The sequence below is a fragment of the Patagioenas fasciata genome, chromosome 6, assembly GCF_037038585.1.
Source record: "Patagioenas fasciata isolate bPatFas1 chromosome 6, bPatFas1.hap1, whole genome shotgun sequence".
NCBI lineage: Eukaryota > Metazoa > Chordata > Aves > Columbiformes > Columbidae > Patagioenas > Patagioenas fasciata.
Genome location: NC_092525.1, coordinates 25,505,477 through 25,524,977, shown reverse-complemented (window position 1 = coordinate 25,524,977; position 19,501 = coordinate 25,505,477). Strand labels below are relative to the sequence as shown.

The 19,501-nt window shown below is 34.6% G+C and overlaps 1 protein-coding gene and 1 long non-coding RNA gene across 8 annotated transcripts in view; one reads left to right on the top strand and one right to left on the bottom strand.

Annotated features, from left to right (window-relative positions):
• KCNT2 (potassium sodium-activated channel subfamily T member 2) overlaps positions 1–19,501 on the top strand; it is a 126,609-nt gene that overhangs the window by 41,198 nt on the left and 65,910 nt on the right. For all 5 annotated transcript variants that reach the window (XM_071810284.1, XM_065842235.2, XM_065842234.2 and 2 more), the window contains exons 7-9: positions 3,829–3,903; positions 4,389–4,472; positions 5,070–5,164. In XM_071810284.1, coding sequence (XP_071666385.1) covers positions 3,829–3,903; positions 4,389–4,472; positions 5,070–5,164 — 254 coding nt within the window. The remainder of the gene's footprint in view (positions 1–3,828; positions 3,904–4,388; positions 4,473–5,069; positions 5,165–19,501) is intronic.
• LOC139828292 (uncharacterized) overlaps positions 1–19,501 on the bottom strand; it is a 34,276-nt gene that overhangs the window by 13,118 nt on the left and 1,657 nt on the right. For 2 of the 3 annotated variants that reach the window (XR_011739745.1, XR_011739746.1), the window contains exons 2-4: positions 19,294–19,429; positions 16,505–16,689; positions 14,646–14,994 (exon numbers count right to left, since the gene is read on the bottom strand). This is a non-coding gene — a long non-coding RNA (uncharacterized lncRNA). Of the gene's footprint in view, positions 1–14,645; positions 14,995–16,504; positions 16,690–19,293; positions 19,430–19,501 lie in introns of those variants that run through there. The other variant, XR_011739747.1, reaches the window with a different exon arrangement.

The window sequence follows — 19,501 nt, the reverse complement described above, 5'->3', positions numbered from 1 at the left end:
TAGGCCAATGCAGTACTCTTTTTTCCTTTTTTTTTTTTTTTTTTTAAATTATGGATACCTACATACTTGTGTTATCCATCTCTTTGATGGTTTTGGTACATTTTTCAAAATGCCTTGAAATCATCTGATGTGGATACAGTATATTTTTGTGTTTGCATTATCCTTAAAAAGTTATAATACGTTCCTAATATTTTTATTCAATTTTTGTCATATTTTATGTGCTAGTCTAATCAATTTTAGGTACTCTGCATTTTTAGTATCTTCAGGAGAAAAGTACTATTAAGAAAATAATTTATCAAAGTAAATATGAAAAGAGGGGTTTCTGAAGCTGAAAATATCTTGGAGCACTCTTTTTTTTTTTTTTTTTTATTGTAATTTTTGAATTACTGACATTCAGTAGCTATCAGAGCCACCACTGAAGTTAGAGAGTTGTACTTTAGTGTGTTTATCAGTGATTATGGCATAAATGTTTTCCATAGCACCCAATAATGCAAAGAGGCTTGAAACTTTACTTCTTAATTCTTGTAGTGTATACTATGAAGGTGTTGCTGGTTACAAATGCAAATCAATTATAGGCAGAAACAATCCAAAATTAACAAATCTAGTGCCCAAACAGTAAAGAGCAATCACAATTTGTAGTGTTCCTTGGTTTATTGGGCAGAATTCTATCCGTATCCATTTGGCTTGTGGTCTGCAACAATTTTAGTGAGTACAGAAGTTGAGAGAGATAGTGGCAAGTCAGCTCCCATGAGAAGTTACTTATTAGTGTGCAATGGGCTTAAAGCTTTGCTGTTCTGATTTGCTGCATATACCAGTCACAGAATTTGAGACAATTTTATGATGGCTATATTTCCAGTCTCCATGAGGGAATAAGAGTAATGTAAGGAAAAATGATAGTACTGAAATGCACTTTGGCAATCCACCTGATGCAAACATCTCCTTCCCTCTGGTCCTGGAAATGTTATGATAGGGCCACTTACCCCAGTTTTACAGCAGTCTCAGGAAGCCAAGGCAGCTGTCACCCACTGTAAGCCCTTTCTATACAGCCAGGATGGCCGAAGGAGACTTGGTTCATGTAAATCTGCGACATTTCTTATTTCATGCCAACACTTCCAAAGCTTTTACAATTTAGAAACAAGTTAGAGGAAAAGCCAGGAAGAAACAAGAAAAAAATTGACTGTGTTTGCATTTGTGTGCACATTCCTGGGATTTCACAAATAACCTGTAAAATAAATAAAGCAGTCATTTGAGAGAATACTCCAAGGAATTTGCCTTTCTAATACTTGGTTAATGACATATGAGAAATGATTCAGCATGAAGAATAATGAGGACATAACAGTATGTGATGCTACTAGGTTACAGTAATTTTTCATTTTTGATTGCTTTTATGTGGGAAGGAATGCAAAGAATGTAGCATTGTATTGCACTGCTGATCACTTGGATCTGAGAATGAATGGTTTACAATCTCCATTCTCACATCTTAATCCATTACACGAGGGTTTACCGTTGGCCAAAATTCTGAGAGATGTCTACATCAGAAATTTTGATTTCCAAAACTTGTCATAGATATCTGGCAATCCTACTGTATCACTGGCACACAGGCAGTCTTAGCTGCTTGTGCCAGTTACATACATTCTCACTGCAAAAGGCAATTTTGCAGAAGACATGACGCCTTTGTATGTGGAAGCCAGAATTTTAGAGCTACAGGCATCACTAAATACCTGGAGCACATCTGCACAGGCATTTTGCCTGCACAAGTAAATTATGTGACATTTCTATAACACAGAAAAGAAAGCTCTTAACATTAAAAATGAAGAAACTGGTGAAAACATAGAATGGGTTAGTTGGGAAAATCACATTTCTTTTGATTTTATTATTCCTACAAATTAAACCTCAGTTTACGGTCTCATAATTTCACTTCTGTTTACAGAATTGCTTGTCACATGAAATGTTTAAGATTATTCAAGTGTGTCTTAACTCCTACCAATTACGATTACATGGAATACAATGATCCTTGCCCCGTAGGTCCAATGGCTTCCAGATGTGAAAAGTTAACAATAGAAAAAGAATATCATATGCTATAGAACTTGATTTAATCTTCAGTGGTTATATCTGATGATTACTTTAACAGCAAAAATTATTATGTAATTGCAACTGAAAATATAATGCTTGACTGCAAATTCTTGCAATGTTTCCATAATATATGCTACATTGTTATTGCATTACCCATGATGAAGTCTTGATATACAGAGTTTGTAAAGCTGTAAGCCACTGAATTTTCAATACCTTCTTTTTTAAATGTATGGGTTTTCTTCCCAACATTTAATCATTCACAATCACTACTCAGATGTGGAACAGAAGTAGTATTATTCCCATCCTGTATTTATCAGTAAGCAAATGAAAAGTTCAGTACCACTTCTATTGAAATATGTGGGAAGGCTTCTAATATCATGTAAGCAGGACCAGTTTCCAGGAAGCCCTGAAATGTAATGAAGTGTTTGTGACAGAAATACAGAACTTTGATCTTGTAGTCCTAATTGAAATATTAAACATTAGATTGTCTTCCTTATTTCTCTCTCCGAAACAGTTGGAAAAGAGAAAATACAAAATAGAGATAAAAGAAGATACAGGAAGGAAGGACTCACTATAGAATACTGCTGTATTTCCCCAACTTAATTTCATTCATATTTTTAATACTTACTTCTTAATAAGTTAATATCTTAATAGCAGGATTAGAATTAATAAAGAGACTTCTGTGACTAACATGCAGAGCATAATAAAACATGATTAAGGGAGAATGAGCTGGTATTTTTTCTTTGGAAAATACAACATATTTGATTCCTCTTTTGCTTGATATTTTGCCATGAGGTTCTATCAGAAGGATGTACAGAGTGGCTGATCCTTCACGATAAGCGTTAATATGGACTACAGGGCAGTCACCTGTGCATAGGGGTAATCAGAACAGTTGATTTGATGGTAAAGTCTTCTGAGCAAGGTATATCCTTTAGACATATGTCTCTGCAACTCTTATGCTGTACTAGGACTTTGTCTCTGATTTTTAGACACTCTTAGATGATAAGCATTAACGTAAGAAAAACTAGCACAGTGAAAAGCTAAAACATTACAATGCAGGATTTTAAAGACATAGTGGCTTCTAAGGAAAAGAAGTAGAAATAATTGGAGATAAAATAATTCGCCAACAAGGTAGTCTGTTACTTGTATGAAGAGTCACTGTAAAAGAATTATTGAAAAGATAAATTCCTTAGGACAGGAACCTTACATCTTTATCCGTGTGTAAGTGTGCATGTAAAAAATGGAAGTAAACTATCTTTTGAAGAATGAAAAAGCAGAGACAATATGTCTGTGTATGATTCCAAGGTACCTAAAGATGCAATAGAAGGAAACAGGAGCATATTATTCTCTGAAAAAAATGCAAACTTAATTTAATGAAGCTCTTAGCTGAGAGAATGAGTTGACTAGTTAATGCAATTAGAATTCTTCATTTGAGCTGTCTTACTTACTAGGTCATATCAAGGAAATATATGGTCATACTGAAACAGAGAACTGCTCTAGTAAAAATATAGATTTAAAAGTATGTATTTTTGTCTATGAGGTACATAATGACAAACAGTAAGAAAAATAGTCCAAAGTGGCCTATAATCTATATCCACATTTGACATATGTGTTTAAATCTCAAATGAATGATCTTTCTGAAATTCAGTTAATGGGAGAGAATCGATAAGTGGCATTAGAATATCACATATATTTCTCATCAGAACTAGACATAACCCTACTGTAACATGTTATTTTTTTCCATTTTCTTTGAAGGGAAATATCTGGGAGCAAATTCTGAGAATACCCTTTCTCCTGGAAATAATTAATGCTGTCCCTTTCATCATCACGGTAAACATATTTGAATTAATACATTTACACATTGCACTTTTATAGCTGCACAAACACTTTTAATTTTAATTGAAGTAAACTTGGAACTTACATGTGGATGGCAAATTTGTGCCTGTGAGAACAGAAATCTGTCAACAAGAAGAATATTGTTTGCTACTTGCATGAAGTAATAATACAGATAACTTTCCCCTTCTTCCCTGATAGGGGACAAAGAAAAGCAAAACCCTCTCACTCAAAATACAGCACAATCAATAAAATAAACCAGCTAGATATTAAAATATAAGAATCTCTGATGTCTAAACTAAAAACTGTCTGTCCTTATTTTATCAAATTATCTTATGTACAGTTCATCACAGAGAAAAGAAAATATTTAAAATGTTTTTTAAAGCCATATCTCACACATTAATAATAAGTATTTTTCCCCAAGTGTTTCATTGCTGCTTGAAGAAAAAAGCTTTCAATGAATTTGTTAATTTTTCTTTCAGATTTTCTGGCCAGGATTAAGAAACCTGTTTATTCCTGTGTTTTTAAATTGTTGGCTGGCAAAACATGCTTTAGAGAATATGATTGTAAGTATGACAAAATAAATAACTATTTTAGAGTTTCTATTTTTTTTTTTTTTTAGCATATTGTCTTTAGTGGGATTTTGGCAGTACAGTCCACTGTCCAACTTTAATAGGAAGCTAACCAGATCTGTATGTAGATTATACAAATGGTCAAGCATTGCTAAGCTGCTTTCTGCATCAAAATCAGAAAAAAAAAAGATTTCAAGTGAAATCTCAATTAGTATAAATTGTTACTTTGCCAGTAAGGGAAAGTTGTAATGGCTGGTTTTTTTTATACTCTTCCATTCATACACAGTTTTAGGGAACTCAGCTTCTGTGCCTTAATTGGTCCTTGCAGCCTGTAATTTGTAAGCTAGACATGAGCAGACAGACCTTAATGCAGTTTGCAACAGTATCAGAGTTGTGCCAGGATGAACAAAGAGTTAGTTGAATAATCAGAGAATCACAGCTGGCTGTTTTGCAGCCTCCTTTATGATCAGCAAATTCTAAGTGCATTTGAATGACTGCATTTTATCAGAACACTATATAATTCCTCCAAAGAATCAGTTCATGCCTTATTAATTCGAAACTAAAAATAACACCTATTTTCCATTAATATAGAATGATCTTCATAGAGCCATTCAACGCACACAGTCTGCAATGTTTAACCAAGTCCTCATTTTAATATCTACCTTACTATGTCTTATCTTCACTTGGTAAGTTGCCAAAACTCCTTTGTTTTTATTATATATATTGACTTTTCTTCCTTTACTACATGGTGATAAAACAGGCATTGTGGAAATCATGCATTGCAGTAATATGCTTGCAGTGAAAGTGTTAACTAGCACCTGCTACTACTGGGGTGCTCATAACACTGGATTTGGAGACAGAATGTGCATGCATGGGAAAGGAAATCATTGTCACTCCAAGGAAGGAAATACAGATGATGCAAAAACACAGGAGAAAGGAGTGAGGGTAAATTTACATATTACCATATTTACATATGTACCAAGAGTGCAATCTCAGCAGAAAAGTCACTCAAATTTGAAGAGTATTAACAGAAGTACCCATACTAAGGTCACCTTCCTCTGACTGGTGAGAACAAGAGAAAAATATGAATGATCTCAGCTTTATTTCTCTGATGACCAAGTCAGGTTCCCATGAGGAGTACAGGGGACAGCTGTTAATAATGTAGATTGCAGAAAGTTTAGATTTTATTAATCTAGATTGCAGAAAGTGGTGGACGGTAGGTTCAAACAACCAAAATGTGTTACTCTGAGGAAGTTTTTTCTGCCAAGACCTTGAAAACTTAATTTTGGAAGTATGGTCAAAAATCTGTTGAGGGCATTAAATAAAAACATACGCAGTTAAAGGCATTCATGAGCTGCAGATTATTGGACACTAGGAAAAGATCCAAAGGAAACATCACTTGATTGCCCCATTTTTATATTATGCCCTAGGGATCTGCTGTTGCCCTCGCCTGGAGGCAAATAAGACTACCTGAGTCTTTGGTCTCGCCCAGTATGGTCATGCTTACATTCATATAAATGGAGGTAGTTACAGTATATCTAGGTAGTTTACTTAACATAGAGAGTTTTCTCAGCAGTAGTGCCTGAGAAGTGAATATCACATACAGGAAAAAAAAAAAAAGAGGAAGAATGTGTGTGTTACAAGACTGTGTACAAGGGGGCAGTGAACAGAGAAGATGATTCTATGTGAAAAGGCTAAACCACCTGGATTTATTTTGCCAAACAGGGTGCCTTTGGGTCAGCACACTGATAAAGTTTGGTCTGTCATTTTGGAGACACCAATTGGTTTTCTCTTAATTTCTCTAGCTTGTTTTTCTTATAGCCACTGTTACGTGCTGCCAGCTCTTCTGGTAATAACAGTGTAAAATAACACAAGGCCTTCTCCAGTCTTGTCCCTCTCTTTTCTTTATAAGAAGAGGAATTTCTTCTAGCCAGTGCTAAGTGAATGGTCCAATTTTACCCTTTGTCTTATGGCCACACAACTGCATAATGACATATTCTTCCAGTTTTAAACAGTAACAAAATTTTGTGATGTTAAATTTCCTACTGAATATTATGGCCCTTAAAAAGGAAATTTTATATGAATAAGGACTACAATACTTGAACCAAAATGCATAAAATTCTATCATTGTAGCACTTTGACATTTTAAATTTGCTCTAATTTTTCTTTTTAATTTTTTACAATATAAAGCTTTCTTGAGTAAATATGCCTTCACCTTTTTTTACTAAGCGACTTCAATATATTACTGAATTGCAGAACAAAATATGTATCCAGTTCTCACTGAAGTAAGCTAGTAACAAAAAAGTTTCCTAAGAAATCGCTGTGATGGTCCCTGGTTGAATAAGGTATAGAAGCTGCCGCTAAACAGAACATCCTGCTCACCAGTAGGCATTTTGATAACTGACAGTAAAACATGCAGAAAATGGCAAGCTCACGTGCAGTAATTATGTCTGGTCTCAGCAGTCACAGATACCAGCTCATTATAGATCATTACAGACTGGCCTAATATTGACCCTGCTAGGCTGCAAAATAAGATAGGAAGAAAACACCCAGTAACGCAAAAAATAAGGAAATGAAGCATTTTTTGAATGACTAAGAATAGCTGTTCAAGCATTTGCAGCTTGCCTAAGACTGGAGTTCTATTTAGGCAATTGTTAGTATTGCTTACATGAATACACATAATGGCATATTTGCACATTTTTACACATCTGTGTATGATTTTATATTACAGAGTATATTTTTTAAATATCTAAAAAATTCTGTATAAACAGTCAAAATCAATTGGCCTAATGTCTTTATGTTACGTCTATGGTGAATTTGAGACAGCATTTCATTTTAAGAGATACAGTTTAGAACTTACATGAATTTCTTCATGCTGAAAGAGGAGCAAAGTCCATTTCTGGAATCTCTCCACTTAAGGATGGCTTTCACCAGGCTGATCTTTCACATTTTCTGCAACAGCAAATAGTAACCAAGCATATTCCTCCCAAACACATATGGGAGCCAGCACTAGAGTTATCCATACATGTAATGGAGCACAGCACAAAAAGCTTTTAAGCTAGCACTGATCTGTTTTCATGACATTGTTTTGGTTACATTTAGAGATACTGCCTTGGTCCATGAAGTACTATAGCTTCAGTAATGCAAAATTAATAATTCTAGATTAGTAGCTTGAATACAATTCAGAGCACTTTCCCTTTAGAGTAAATTCAGTACCATGGGGACGTGCTCATGGTGTGCTTTTGGCACTACTGATAACTGCACTCACTGTGCCTCCCTAATGACCTTTAAGGTTAATGAAATAACCACTTTCAGGCACTGTATGGATTAAATAGTAACACCACAGCCACCCTTAGTTCCTGGTTGACAGGCTTGCTTTTACTATCTGCTTCAATAGGAACGAGATGCTTTCTTTACTTCCTTGTGCAAATAACAGAAACCGGTAGTTCTGAAAAGAGTACAAAGTAGCTGGATATGTACAAACATATTGGAGCTGACATGTCTCCACTGATAATTCTGAAAGTACAATTTTGCTGCAGAGTGTATATTACAGGACCTTTTCTGAAAGCTTGTGAGTTTACAGAGTAAGAGGATATTTATATCAGAAGATACTTATATCTGATCTTTGTATGGGTGCAAGTTCAGTGAGCAGGAACATGCCTTTGCTGTCTGTCTGTCTGGCCGGAACTGAAATTCTGATCTCTCAAATGTGGAGGAACTGTTCAGTCCCGGTCATTAGAGGTGCCTCAGCACACCCAGAACCCTGGGCAAGAAGCTGGCTGAACCTCCTAGTCTCCCAGTGGTTTACAATGGAGGGAGAAAATTTTATATGTCTAAGCCCAGTACATTTTTACTTGTTCTTCTAGTGTGTAGACAACAGCATTGCATTTGTTACCATTTGACTGGTGGCCTTTCTCAACAGCAATTTACTTTAGAGTTCAGTTTGGGGGATCTATATTATGTACAATACCTGCAAGAAAACAGTATATTTATAGAAAACATTATTTCAAAATATAAATGCATAGAAGGAGCTCTTCCTCATCAACTTTCCTCCCATCTGCATGTAGCAAGTATTTTCAAAATAACTTCTCCCATAGCTAGCAGAAAACCTGCAGAAAACCCACAGATAAATAATTAAGTTGTGCCTCATGCATCATCAGCAAACCTATCAGTTACATTTCCACAACAGAACCTTGTAAGCGGTGGTTAAAAATGTAGGTGCGTTCCAACTTATGTCTTATAACTCAGGTGTAAGCTTTCAGATGAAAAGTTAAAATCTAATGTTTACAGCTAATTGGCTAATCTCACAAATTTTAGATGTCATGATTCAAGCTGTCCTTTACTCTCAGAATATAGTGGAAAAAAGCTCCTTCTGTATTTTTGTGTACAGCTGACAATTTTCAATGTTATTACAGAATGGTAATCACATAACAGAATTTTTGTCTTTTTCTACTCTTTTAGTTTTTATCGTATTTGTCTATGGATCTGGGTGTAGAACTCATTTGCAGATAAATAAATTCCTAAGACTAACTCCATGTATCTGTAGTTGACAGATTTCATAAAGGGATTTGTTGCTTTTCTTCTGATTTCAAAGCCAGATTCAGCTATCCATGATTTTTTCTTTCTTTAAATACCTCAGTACCCTCCTAACCAGAGCAATTACACATACACAAAAAGATGTGTACTCCTATATGACAGACCATTCAGCAGTTACTATTGATAGAGTTCTAGTGAAAGTTACAGACATAGTCAAAGTATATGTTGTGTCATTTAGCTAATGGTGTTTGCACTTGTTTGTCAAATGAAATACTAATTATTTCTGTAAACTGTACAAGAAGACATAACAGTGAATGACTATTTCAGGCATCTTTCTGTGACACAGTGAATCATCTATTAAGAGTTATTTTGCTTTTTAAATCTGTGTTAGTCATATATCACCAGTGTAGAATGATCAGCTTGTGAAAAAAAGGTGGCTATGAACTGTTAGAAATGGACATTTATTTTTTTCATACTGAAGACTAAGAAGCCTGCACTGACTTTGCTTATGTCTTCATTGAAAGGTCACTGAGGTTAATCCTAACATTTCTTACCCTTCGGTGCTTTCAACACCAGATGTTTCTACACACTGAGTTACAGATTCTGATGAATGTAGTATGCCAATTCTGTAGCCTAAATATCAATTACACAGTCAAAATTCTCATCTGAAGGAAACAGTATGAATAAATTGCTTGTAGGGATGAAAACAGATCCAGACAATGATCTCGTCCAAACAAGACAAATCAAGATCTTCAGACTTGGAACACTATGTTACTGAAAACAAACGAACAAACAAAAACCAAACCAAAACAAACACCAAACAAAAAAGGATTAATCTTATGTAATGTTAGAGAAAGCAAGGCATCTCAGTGCTCCAGTTCCATTTACAATCCATAAGTACAGACAGACACCTGAGAGGGCAATGCAGATCTGCAGGGAAATTGCCACATGGAGGTCTGTGCTTCTCTGCCCTTCTCTGTTGATTATATCAGGAGCCTACAATGGCAGCTCTCCAAGAAAGATGCCTAGCATTTAGTAGGATGAACTTGAAGAGTGTTGGTGGATTATGTAATGTAGAATAAAACATGTTTTTTTGGGTCTACAGTTCTTTCTGCGATGTTATGTGTTGTTGTACAGCACCCTCAGTGCTCGGACAACCTCAGTTTATGGTTTAGAGAGATTTTCTGCATTCAAAAAAAGCACACAGTTAAACTGTAATTTTGTCATTTCATTTGATCAAATCCAAAGATTCTAAAGTGGTATAGCACACAAAGTCTCAGCATCTAACAGACTAAATAGGAGATGGAGAATTTAAATCCCAGAATATTATAGAACATTATTGAAAGTTCTAAGTAACCGTAAATAATAAAAAATAAATTATTCAACTGTTCAGGAATCCTACAAAGTATAAAAATAATAGTGGTTTTACTTTTTTTTCTCTGAAATAAAGCAGATCTGTCAGGGCCTTCTTTGTTACAAACGAAGACTCTCTATTTTCTGTTAGGAAATATTCCCATGCAGTGCTCTCCAAACATAAACAGATATATCTAGAGGTAGGCCAGGTAGCATGTTGTACCTTCCAAATCTCTTGTACCAACTACCACCCTACCCTTGTCCTGCTTCTCAATTGCTCAAATCAGGGCAGCGTGTATCGCTGGTTTTCCTGTGAGTATATGCAGTTAGAATTGAGGTCTACTGCAGACACTACCTTAACTCTTCCTTAAGTTATGGAAAATTTGACAGATTGTGCAGCCTCTGGGAAGTCAATAACAAAATATTTGATAAAATATCCATTTGTTATTTGTGAACAAATAATCTATAAATTTAATTAAATTTTATCTGAACTATTTACTTATAGGAAAAACCGCGTGCGCAAACACAAGGACAATATTTTCATCAACTTTGGTAGGAGAAAAACATTGTATACAGAGTTTATATTTTCTTAGGTATAGAAATTTCTAAGGTGGCTTTGGTAAAATCTGCTGCATAAGAAGCCTGTGAAAACAGTGTTGCCACAAATAGTTCTCAATTTAGATTGCAAATTCAGACAAAACTCCTACCTTTTCTAATGGAATATAGATTTATGGGATGGGCCACGCCCCTGTGACATCAGCTAGCACTGGGGATCATTTGCTTACATCTGTGTTATTAGTACTTAAGGGCCAAAGCCTTAGAAAAGACTTGATGAGAAAGTGCAATGAAATATTACAATGATAAAACTGTAACAAAAAGTCCAACTTGTTTATTGGATTAATGCCTTTGCTTATTTTTATGCAACTATTGTATTGTGAAAACACAGAAATATTACCATATTTGATTGATAGTGTGGTATTTGTCATAATACATTTTTGAAAATATTTTTATGTTTAAGTTGAAGAGTTCAGATCTTAGAAAAGCATATGGGTGATTTGTGCCGTTAAACAGTGCTGCATATGGAGTATAGGATACGGACTTACGCTACTAAAAAACTGGTTATTTGTTTGTGAAAAGCAGAACAGAATTCATGTTTATTATAGGGAGAGCAGAAGTATGGTGGCCTAATCAGAAGTCTTTTTGGCTACCCGTCAAACATGGTTTCTATGGAAACCTACAAAATTATACAGTGATTTTCATGCGATTTTAGTTATTAATTTGGTAGTGACATAATATTTCCTTTGTTAATCCTTTTAGATGTTTCTACATAGTTATTTCTAAAATAATTAGGTCAGCATCTTTCCCATGCTACATGCAGGGAATTCTTTGCACAGCTGATGTAATGGAACATTTAAAACTGAACACAGAGACCAGTGAAATTAATAATAATTTGAATAGCTTATTTACTGTGGTCTGTGAAACAAAGTCATAAAGGTTTGAGAGTTCAGTCTAAATTATCTTCTGAGTGTAAGAGATACATTTGTAGTCATCTTGTCTTCTTTTGAAAATAAAAAGTAATCAGAAAGACTAAGCAGTAGCTCAGAAAGCTGCCCTTCACAAAGCCTTGGTAAGATGGAGTGTCAACAACAGACTATTTACAAGCAAACCCTTCTTCTTTAAGGAAAAAATAATATGATGGAGATATTTCTTCTGTTTTATTGCGCCCTGGAAGATTATCTGGGGTTTCAGGTACTTGTGATCTTTCCAAGTTACATTCAAAGCTTTGTGACTTTCTAGCACAGGTTGCAGATCATTTATTAACCTGAAAATCAGTAGTTCCAAAGTGAATTTAGATAAAGGTAGGCAAAGTTAAATTGAAAAAAATTGAAAGACAAATTAAACTTATGTACATTTTTTTGTTCTCTATGTTTGTATCACACAATATTTAATATTTTCTAAGGTATGTAACTCGATGTTATAGGTCAGATAAATCATCCTTTGAGAATTAATGCAGTGGCAATTTCACAGTCTAGTAGTGTGGTGTTTAAATCAATATTTTTCATTTATTCTAGGAAGAATTTGCAGCATGGATTGCAAGACATTTACTCTTGGTGGGAGTTAGACATTAAATTACTTTCCATTCTAAAAGTTCCAGCCTGTATCTGGGAATCAGTTATGATCATTCTCTTCTAATAATTTTTTTTTGCTCTGTGAAAGTACTGAAAATTCAGTATTCAGAATATCCATATTTAAGTAAGGCGTAAATTAGATTCAAAACCAAACTTCTGCCCAAGAAGGAGTTAAAATGTCACTCAGGTTCTTTCTCAATATTTCCCCAATAAATTTCACGTGATGTAAAAATCTCTCACAGATATCAAATGATGCTACTATTTACAATAATTATGCATTGAGAATATTTAGGAGGGATACACAATATTTTGCAAAACATTATGCACTCTTAATATGCCATTGAGAGAACTTTTTTTTGCTTTTGTTATCATGACATCTTGTAATACAGTAATAACATTACCTGGCATCAAAGAAAAATTACCATTATGAAAGGAGGAAAAAACGTAAATGATTTTGAGTCATATACTGTTTGGACTGTTAGAAATACAGTTCTAAAAGACTACATATCCACAGCATCTTCTCTTTAGCAATCATATTTTGAATTTTGTGAGAGATAAATGAAATCAAGCTACTGCTAAGATTAACTAATTCTGGCCTGCCAACACATGTAAAGCAACACATACGATTCTTCAAATTTAATCTAACTGCAGTCCTGTCCTTGTTCTTTTGCAGTGACATAGGAAAAGATGGAATGACTGTAAGTCTTAGTAAAATTAAAAATTAAATTAGAAAAGCCTGCCTTAATTTTCTGTGTCCCACTGATGTACATAAGGACAAAACTGGGGCCACAGCGTATAATTCTGTATTTGTCACGTGAACCTCATGACATAATAAAGGGGGATTTGGTGAAAATCTAGAAGTGATTATCCAAAGAGCAAGGACAAACAAGGAATGTCAAAGAGAAACAGAGCACCATATTCCATTACCAGAAATCAATTACCATATTTTAATCTGTGCAATATGCTTTAGAGCTATGTACGTCTTAAAAGTATCAGCACTTGAAAAAGATCCACAGAAAAAATGCAATTAGAGAAAAGATTTTGAAGATAGAGACACAGGGGGTGATGGAGGTAAACTCAGTGGGCATGCAAGTCATTAGGATGTGGGTCCTTCAGTAAGCTTGAACACGCACACATATACCTGCTGCTGAATCACAGGCTTGTAACTAGATATATTGTGTGAAAATGCATATGTTACATATGCAAAAGATGCGTGTTACCTTCAGAAAAGGGATGACAAGAATAACTTCGGTAAAATAAAATGCTAGAATAAAAGTAGATCTGGAATCCAACCAGAGCCTGCATATTGTGAAATACTTTATCATAATATTGGTAGCAAAAATCTTAAGTTTTGCTTTGGTTTTGGGAGGATATCATAAAAGCAGGTGAAGGTCCCCTTAGAGGGACACTTTGATATATAAAATATCACAAACCTTTGTCTTCCATCTCTTTCATTACAGGAAGGCATTACCTTTCACATATTTCATTTTATCTTTGCAGTAATAACAGATACTTGCATGCTGTTGTTGAGAATGTTATATCACTTTAGGCAGTAACAAATAGAATGCCATGTGTAACAACGGATGACTAATTATGTTGAGGATGTTACTTCACCATTTAAAATTCAATGCCTGGCAGCAAACCATCATCACTCACAATTCCTGGCTCAAAAATGAAGTTGTCATTAGCATGCAGACTTTAAAAAAAAAAAAAAAATATATATATATATATATATATATATGTATATATATGTATGTTCATTGACTGATTCATTAGGCTGACAAACTATTTATTTTACTTTTCTAAAATTTGGCGTTTATGGTGATTTATGCTAACACATTTAACTGTATTATTAGATACCATCAGTTATTCTGGTTCTCCGATGAGCAGTAACTCATTATGCTGATTTGTAATCAGCACAACTCTTCAGTGATTTGTTCACTTTTATTGTCTGTTTCATATTTCAACTGTATTTTAAGGGTGTAAAGTTTAGCAAAGTTCATATTTCTGAAATCAGAAAGAGTAAAGAAAGATGTTGATAAAACTTTGGCCATACTAACAAAAGCTGGCACTAGACACCAGGAATTATTCAGTCACACTCTATTTGTATGAGGCATAACTTTATGGAATATTGAAAGGACAGTGGCTTTGGCAGAGCTAGGGAGATGTTATGAGATGATCTAAAAAGAAGATGGATTTTAGTGCATTTACAATAGATTTTAAAATAATTTTAAAAAATCTCATTTTTCTCTTCTGTATACTTCTGTATACATTGGAAATTACTATAATGTTTAGACAGACCGTTTTGAACAGGTGAAGGCTAGAGGCATAGACAGTTATTCACACATAGTATCACATTTGGGTGATAAATGCATTTAAAATTTAAATGTCCATGGATTCCTCCAACTCCTCTAACTCACCTCTGTGTGTCATATTCTTTCCATGAGCAGTACAGACCCCATCCCCCATGCTGTCACATGCCAAAATCAGTTACCGAGCTTAAAGCGAGGAAGTAAAGACTTAACAGTATGATTCATTACAAAAACGTTACTTGTAAATTCAATCTCTGATTATTTAATGGGAATTCAAAACAATTTTTTACCGAAACACACAGTTCTGTCAATTGTTTGACCTGGTCACAGTAACTTAGTATCAAAATGATGTCAAAGAGTGTTAGATTAATCTCTAAATAGTATCTCAGTTCCAATAAATTTGTATTTCTAGCGCTGTTAGAAGGTATTGCTTTCCATTCTCCCAGAGTTCCCCAAAAAGCAGAACTCTGTTAATAAAATCCATTTAGGGTATAAATCAAATAAACAGCCCTCTGATTAATGTTTTCTGTACTTCCATTGGCAATTAGAAACTTATCCTAAAAAAGTTAAAAATAGTGAATTTTATTGAGTTCTGTTATCTCTCAACCTCAGTAAAATGTCTAACTGTATACTTACAAAGAAACTTGAACATAAGCTTAAAGTTGAATGTATGCTCCCAATCTTTGCAAAAACACAGCTCTATTTTTTATGTTTGTGAAAGTTGTACATTTCTGCAATATCTATGAAAAATTATATATACTGTCTATTAGAGTGGAATTGCCTGAGTCACAGCAATAAGAAAAAATAATTGGTATTCACTTAGTAGACACTTAAGTACAAACTGTGGGTTGACTTTACAGACTGAAAACTAAACAACAGGCATGAAATCAAATTGTCCGTTCCTTTGGGCACAGAATACCATATATAATTACATTCCACAGCAAAGCAGTATGTTTACTAATATATTACAAAAGGAGAAGAAGATCATATAAAAGATGAAGCTGTTTAAAGGTATCCAGTACATTATGGCCTCTCGTGATCACATGCTTTCTACTGCATTGCTTAACTCTGCAGTATAACAACTAAACTCTTCAAGGCATTCCAGTAAACTTCTGAGTTACCTTTTCGTATTTTCAGGACATGTTACTACTGGCTTACATTTAGGACAAACCTAAGACAACTGCTGAGAATGAGCACTTGTAGTTAATTTGTTTTTGAGTTTGCAGTGTGATGATATTAACAAATTAAATACAGTCCTATATTTTGCAAGTTTGTTATCATTAGTGATGAGCAGTGAAAACAAAGTAAATGCAAATATTTTATGCAAAGAAGTTCAGAATAAAATTACTGATGAGAGGCCACAGCTACATGTGGGTATGTATGTACGTTTAGTAGAATTGGATAAATATGGCAAAAAGAGTGACTGGGAATCATGTTTCAACTGTGCTCCTTCACTCAATCTTTTTTTTTGTTCACTAAGCTAATGTTCTCAAACTAAAAATAGAAAAAAATGCAGCAAATAAAGTTTCAGTCACCTTTAGGGCAAACATGAAATGCTTCATCTTGAATATTCAGAGTGGAAGTCTGATTTTAAGGGCTGTGAATATGTAGGAAGAATAAAATCCTACTGAATATTTTCAATCAGCTAAGCAATCAAGGGGAAAATATGCCAGAAAAAAACATAGCAAAGACTAACCGTCTGTGTAGTGTGCTGTCAGTCCTGGTAGTCATGGTGATCTTCTTTCTTCACCCTCCCTGCCTTCATCTTTCCAGTATTATCATCATTAATCCCATATTGTTTTGCTGGCTACTTGAATCAGGTCCCCTCTTCACTCATACATCTGCTGGTTTTTGGTCATCCTGATATGAGCTGTGCTCTTCCTTTAAATGATGAGTGTAATCAAGTATGCAATTTTGAGAATGCAACTGGTTGGGATTTTGCCACAAACCATTATTTAACAATCAAAAATATTTTTACAATCACACCTCACACATCAGAACAGTCCTGTGAAGTTTTGGATTTCATTGATTTTTAGAAAGAGTTATATGCACAGACTCATTTGAATTTCTAGCCAAACAAATTAGATTTGAAGGCTTTTCTTCAAGCAAACTTTTGGTCCAAGCAGGTGGCCCAAAGAAGAAAACTCGCATGGAATAATAAAAACTTCCATGACTTTCAGAAAGATCTTTAGTTATTGTAAAGTTCAGGCTTTTTCACTCAACCAAAACATTTCATTGAGAACAACATTAGGACTCCAGTAGTATTAACAGTGAGGAGCAGGAGAAGAATGATGATGAAATCATGGAGCTTGCTCATCAGACCAAACAAGACACAGACATTCTGAGGTGTGCAGGTCTTCTGGCTCATTGCTATTAATAGAAGAATTACTACGTTTCCAAGCAGAAACTCAAACCATAAAGGAGCAGCTTTTGTAATATATAATGTAATATATAATGTAATGTAATGTAAAATAATATAATAATATGTTTATATAATTATTTATATAAAGGAGTTTTAAAACACAACTTTATAATGAGGAAGAAAATTTTTACAGTGAGCATGGTAGAACACTGGGCCAGGTTGCCCAGAAAGTCAGTAGGTGCCCCATTCCTGGAGACATCCCAGGCCAGGCTGGACAGGGCTCTGAGCAACCTGAGCTGGGTGAAGATGTCCCTGCTCACAACAGGGCGGTTGCACTAAATGAGCTTTGAAGATCCCTTCCAACCCAACCTATTCTATGATTCTGTGATAATTTAAATAATATGCAATGCTGTTATTTTCATTGGTAGTTCCAATTATTGTTAAAAATACTAGAGAATGTGCTTACATTAATTTTTCAGCATCTTGAACTATTATTTAAAATAACCATCTTTAATTCATAAGAATACACACATCTACTTGAAAGGTAAAGATTAGTGCAATAATAAAATCCAAACCAAAGCAGATTACATTTTCATTTAGGTTATCACCAAGCTTTTGCATTCACTGATCTATACATATTCACCTGCAAAATGAACTCCTCATTTTAAGTGTAAACATTGTGCAATAGAAGGAGCACAGCAGATCGCTGTCTCTGTGTTCCTACATAATTGCAGCATTTCACAGTGATCTTCATTTGGGCTTCTCAAAATGTTCAAGACAGTCCATCAGGTTCCACCTGTCTCCTCTTCATATCTGTGACCCTCTCTTTTATTTTTCAGAAAGATTATTTAAAGCACAGCAAGCAGATGCCATGAGAAACAGTTATTTCTCATCAGTTTGTAGCCTACATGTCTGGGTCTTCTGTTTATTCACCCTTTAGTCTTCCAAGTGCATGTTCTATTGTTTTTCTCCAACCTGTATTTACTATTGGTCTGAGTTTCACAGCAGGATAAGCAGTGCAACAAAGACCATTCTTTCTTAATATTACTTATCTGTAAATTTCTGAGAAATTAATCTTTGTTTATGATGTTATTAACAAGATAACTTTACAACTGGAGGAAAGTAATTTGTGTTGTCCCAAAGCAGTTGTTTTAATAAAAGCAATAAGGGTAGCAAAAGAGAGTTGCACTCACAATGCAAACACATGAGGAGTTGTCAAGGGGATGTAAAAATGGATGGAAGTGTAAAAAAAAAAAAAAAAAGAAATCCGATAAGGAGAGAACTTTCACCACCAGAACTGAAGGAAAGCTAGGAGGAAAATTCCAAAATCTTGTTCCACAAAAAGCCTGTCCTAAAAGAAAGGAACTAGGAAAGGAGAAGTTGTCAAGTTTTGAGTGTAAGATAGATCAAAATGAATATTTAATAATATAATAAAATTAAATCAATTTGACACTAAAATATGCTATGACTTGAGTTAGGTTGAAAATAAAATCATGTTACCAGTAGCTTATAGAGTATATCATAATGCTGTACCAGTTGTAAGGTTGTAAATCATTTAAGACTGATCCTGCCTTGAGTGTTTGTAAAATTGTATTTAATCAACTCTCTTCCTAAACATTATTTAATTCCATGACCTAGTTATATGGGAATAAAAAATTTAGTAAACTAGATATGTTACGGACAAGCTACCCAAATAGCCTGAAGCTAAAGTGTTCTACCACTGTAGATGCACACAGGGAGCTGCAGAAACCGAATAAGCTGCCATAAAGGAATATTGGTGTCTGGGATTTTCCGGGCTTTGAAAGATACTACACATTTCAGTGAGATCTGGAAATGCTCTTACCATAGGAGGCTTTAGTACAGAATACATGTGAACATTAGAGAGGATTCTTTAGAGTCAGGAACTGCAGGCTTGTTTATAGCCAATAAATGTGTGTGAGACAAAGTGTACCAAGGCTGGGATGGACACAGAGCTAACTGAGCCTCTGTCAGAGAAAGTCTGCTCTTGGGCCACAACTAAGGTATGCATACTGAATTATTATTACAAGTTCTTTTGCAGGCAGAGCATTTCAGCGGAGAATCTTTCCATACTGTTTTTGTTTATTCTTTCATTAAAATGTTACCTCACTCAGTAGAAGCAGGACACTGAATTACAGGAGTCTTCTGCTTAATCCAGTGGGGATGCTGGCCATTTTTTCCATGTCAGTCCTTTTAGAAACTTCATCCAACTTGAGAATCTTTTGCCTCTTCTTACAATCTCTATCAATATCATAAAGAGGAAAGAAACAGGATGTGGGTTTGAATTCACAGTCATAGAGGATGATTGTAAAG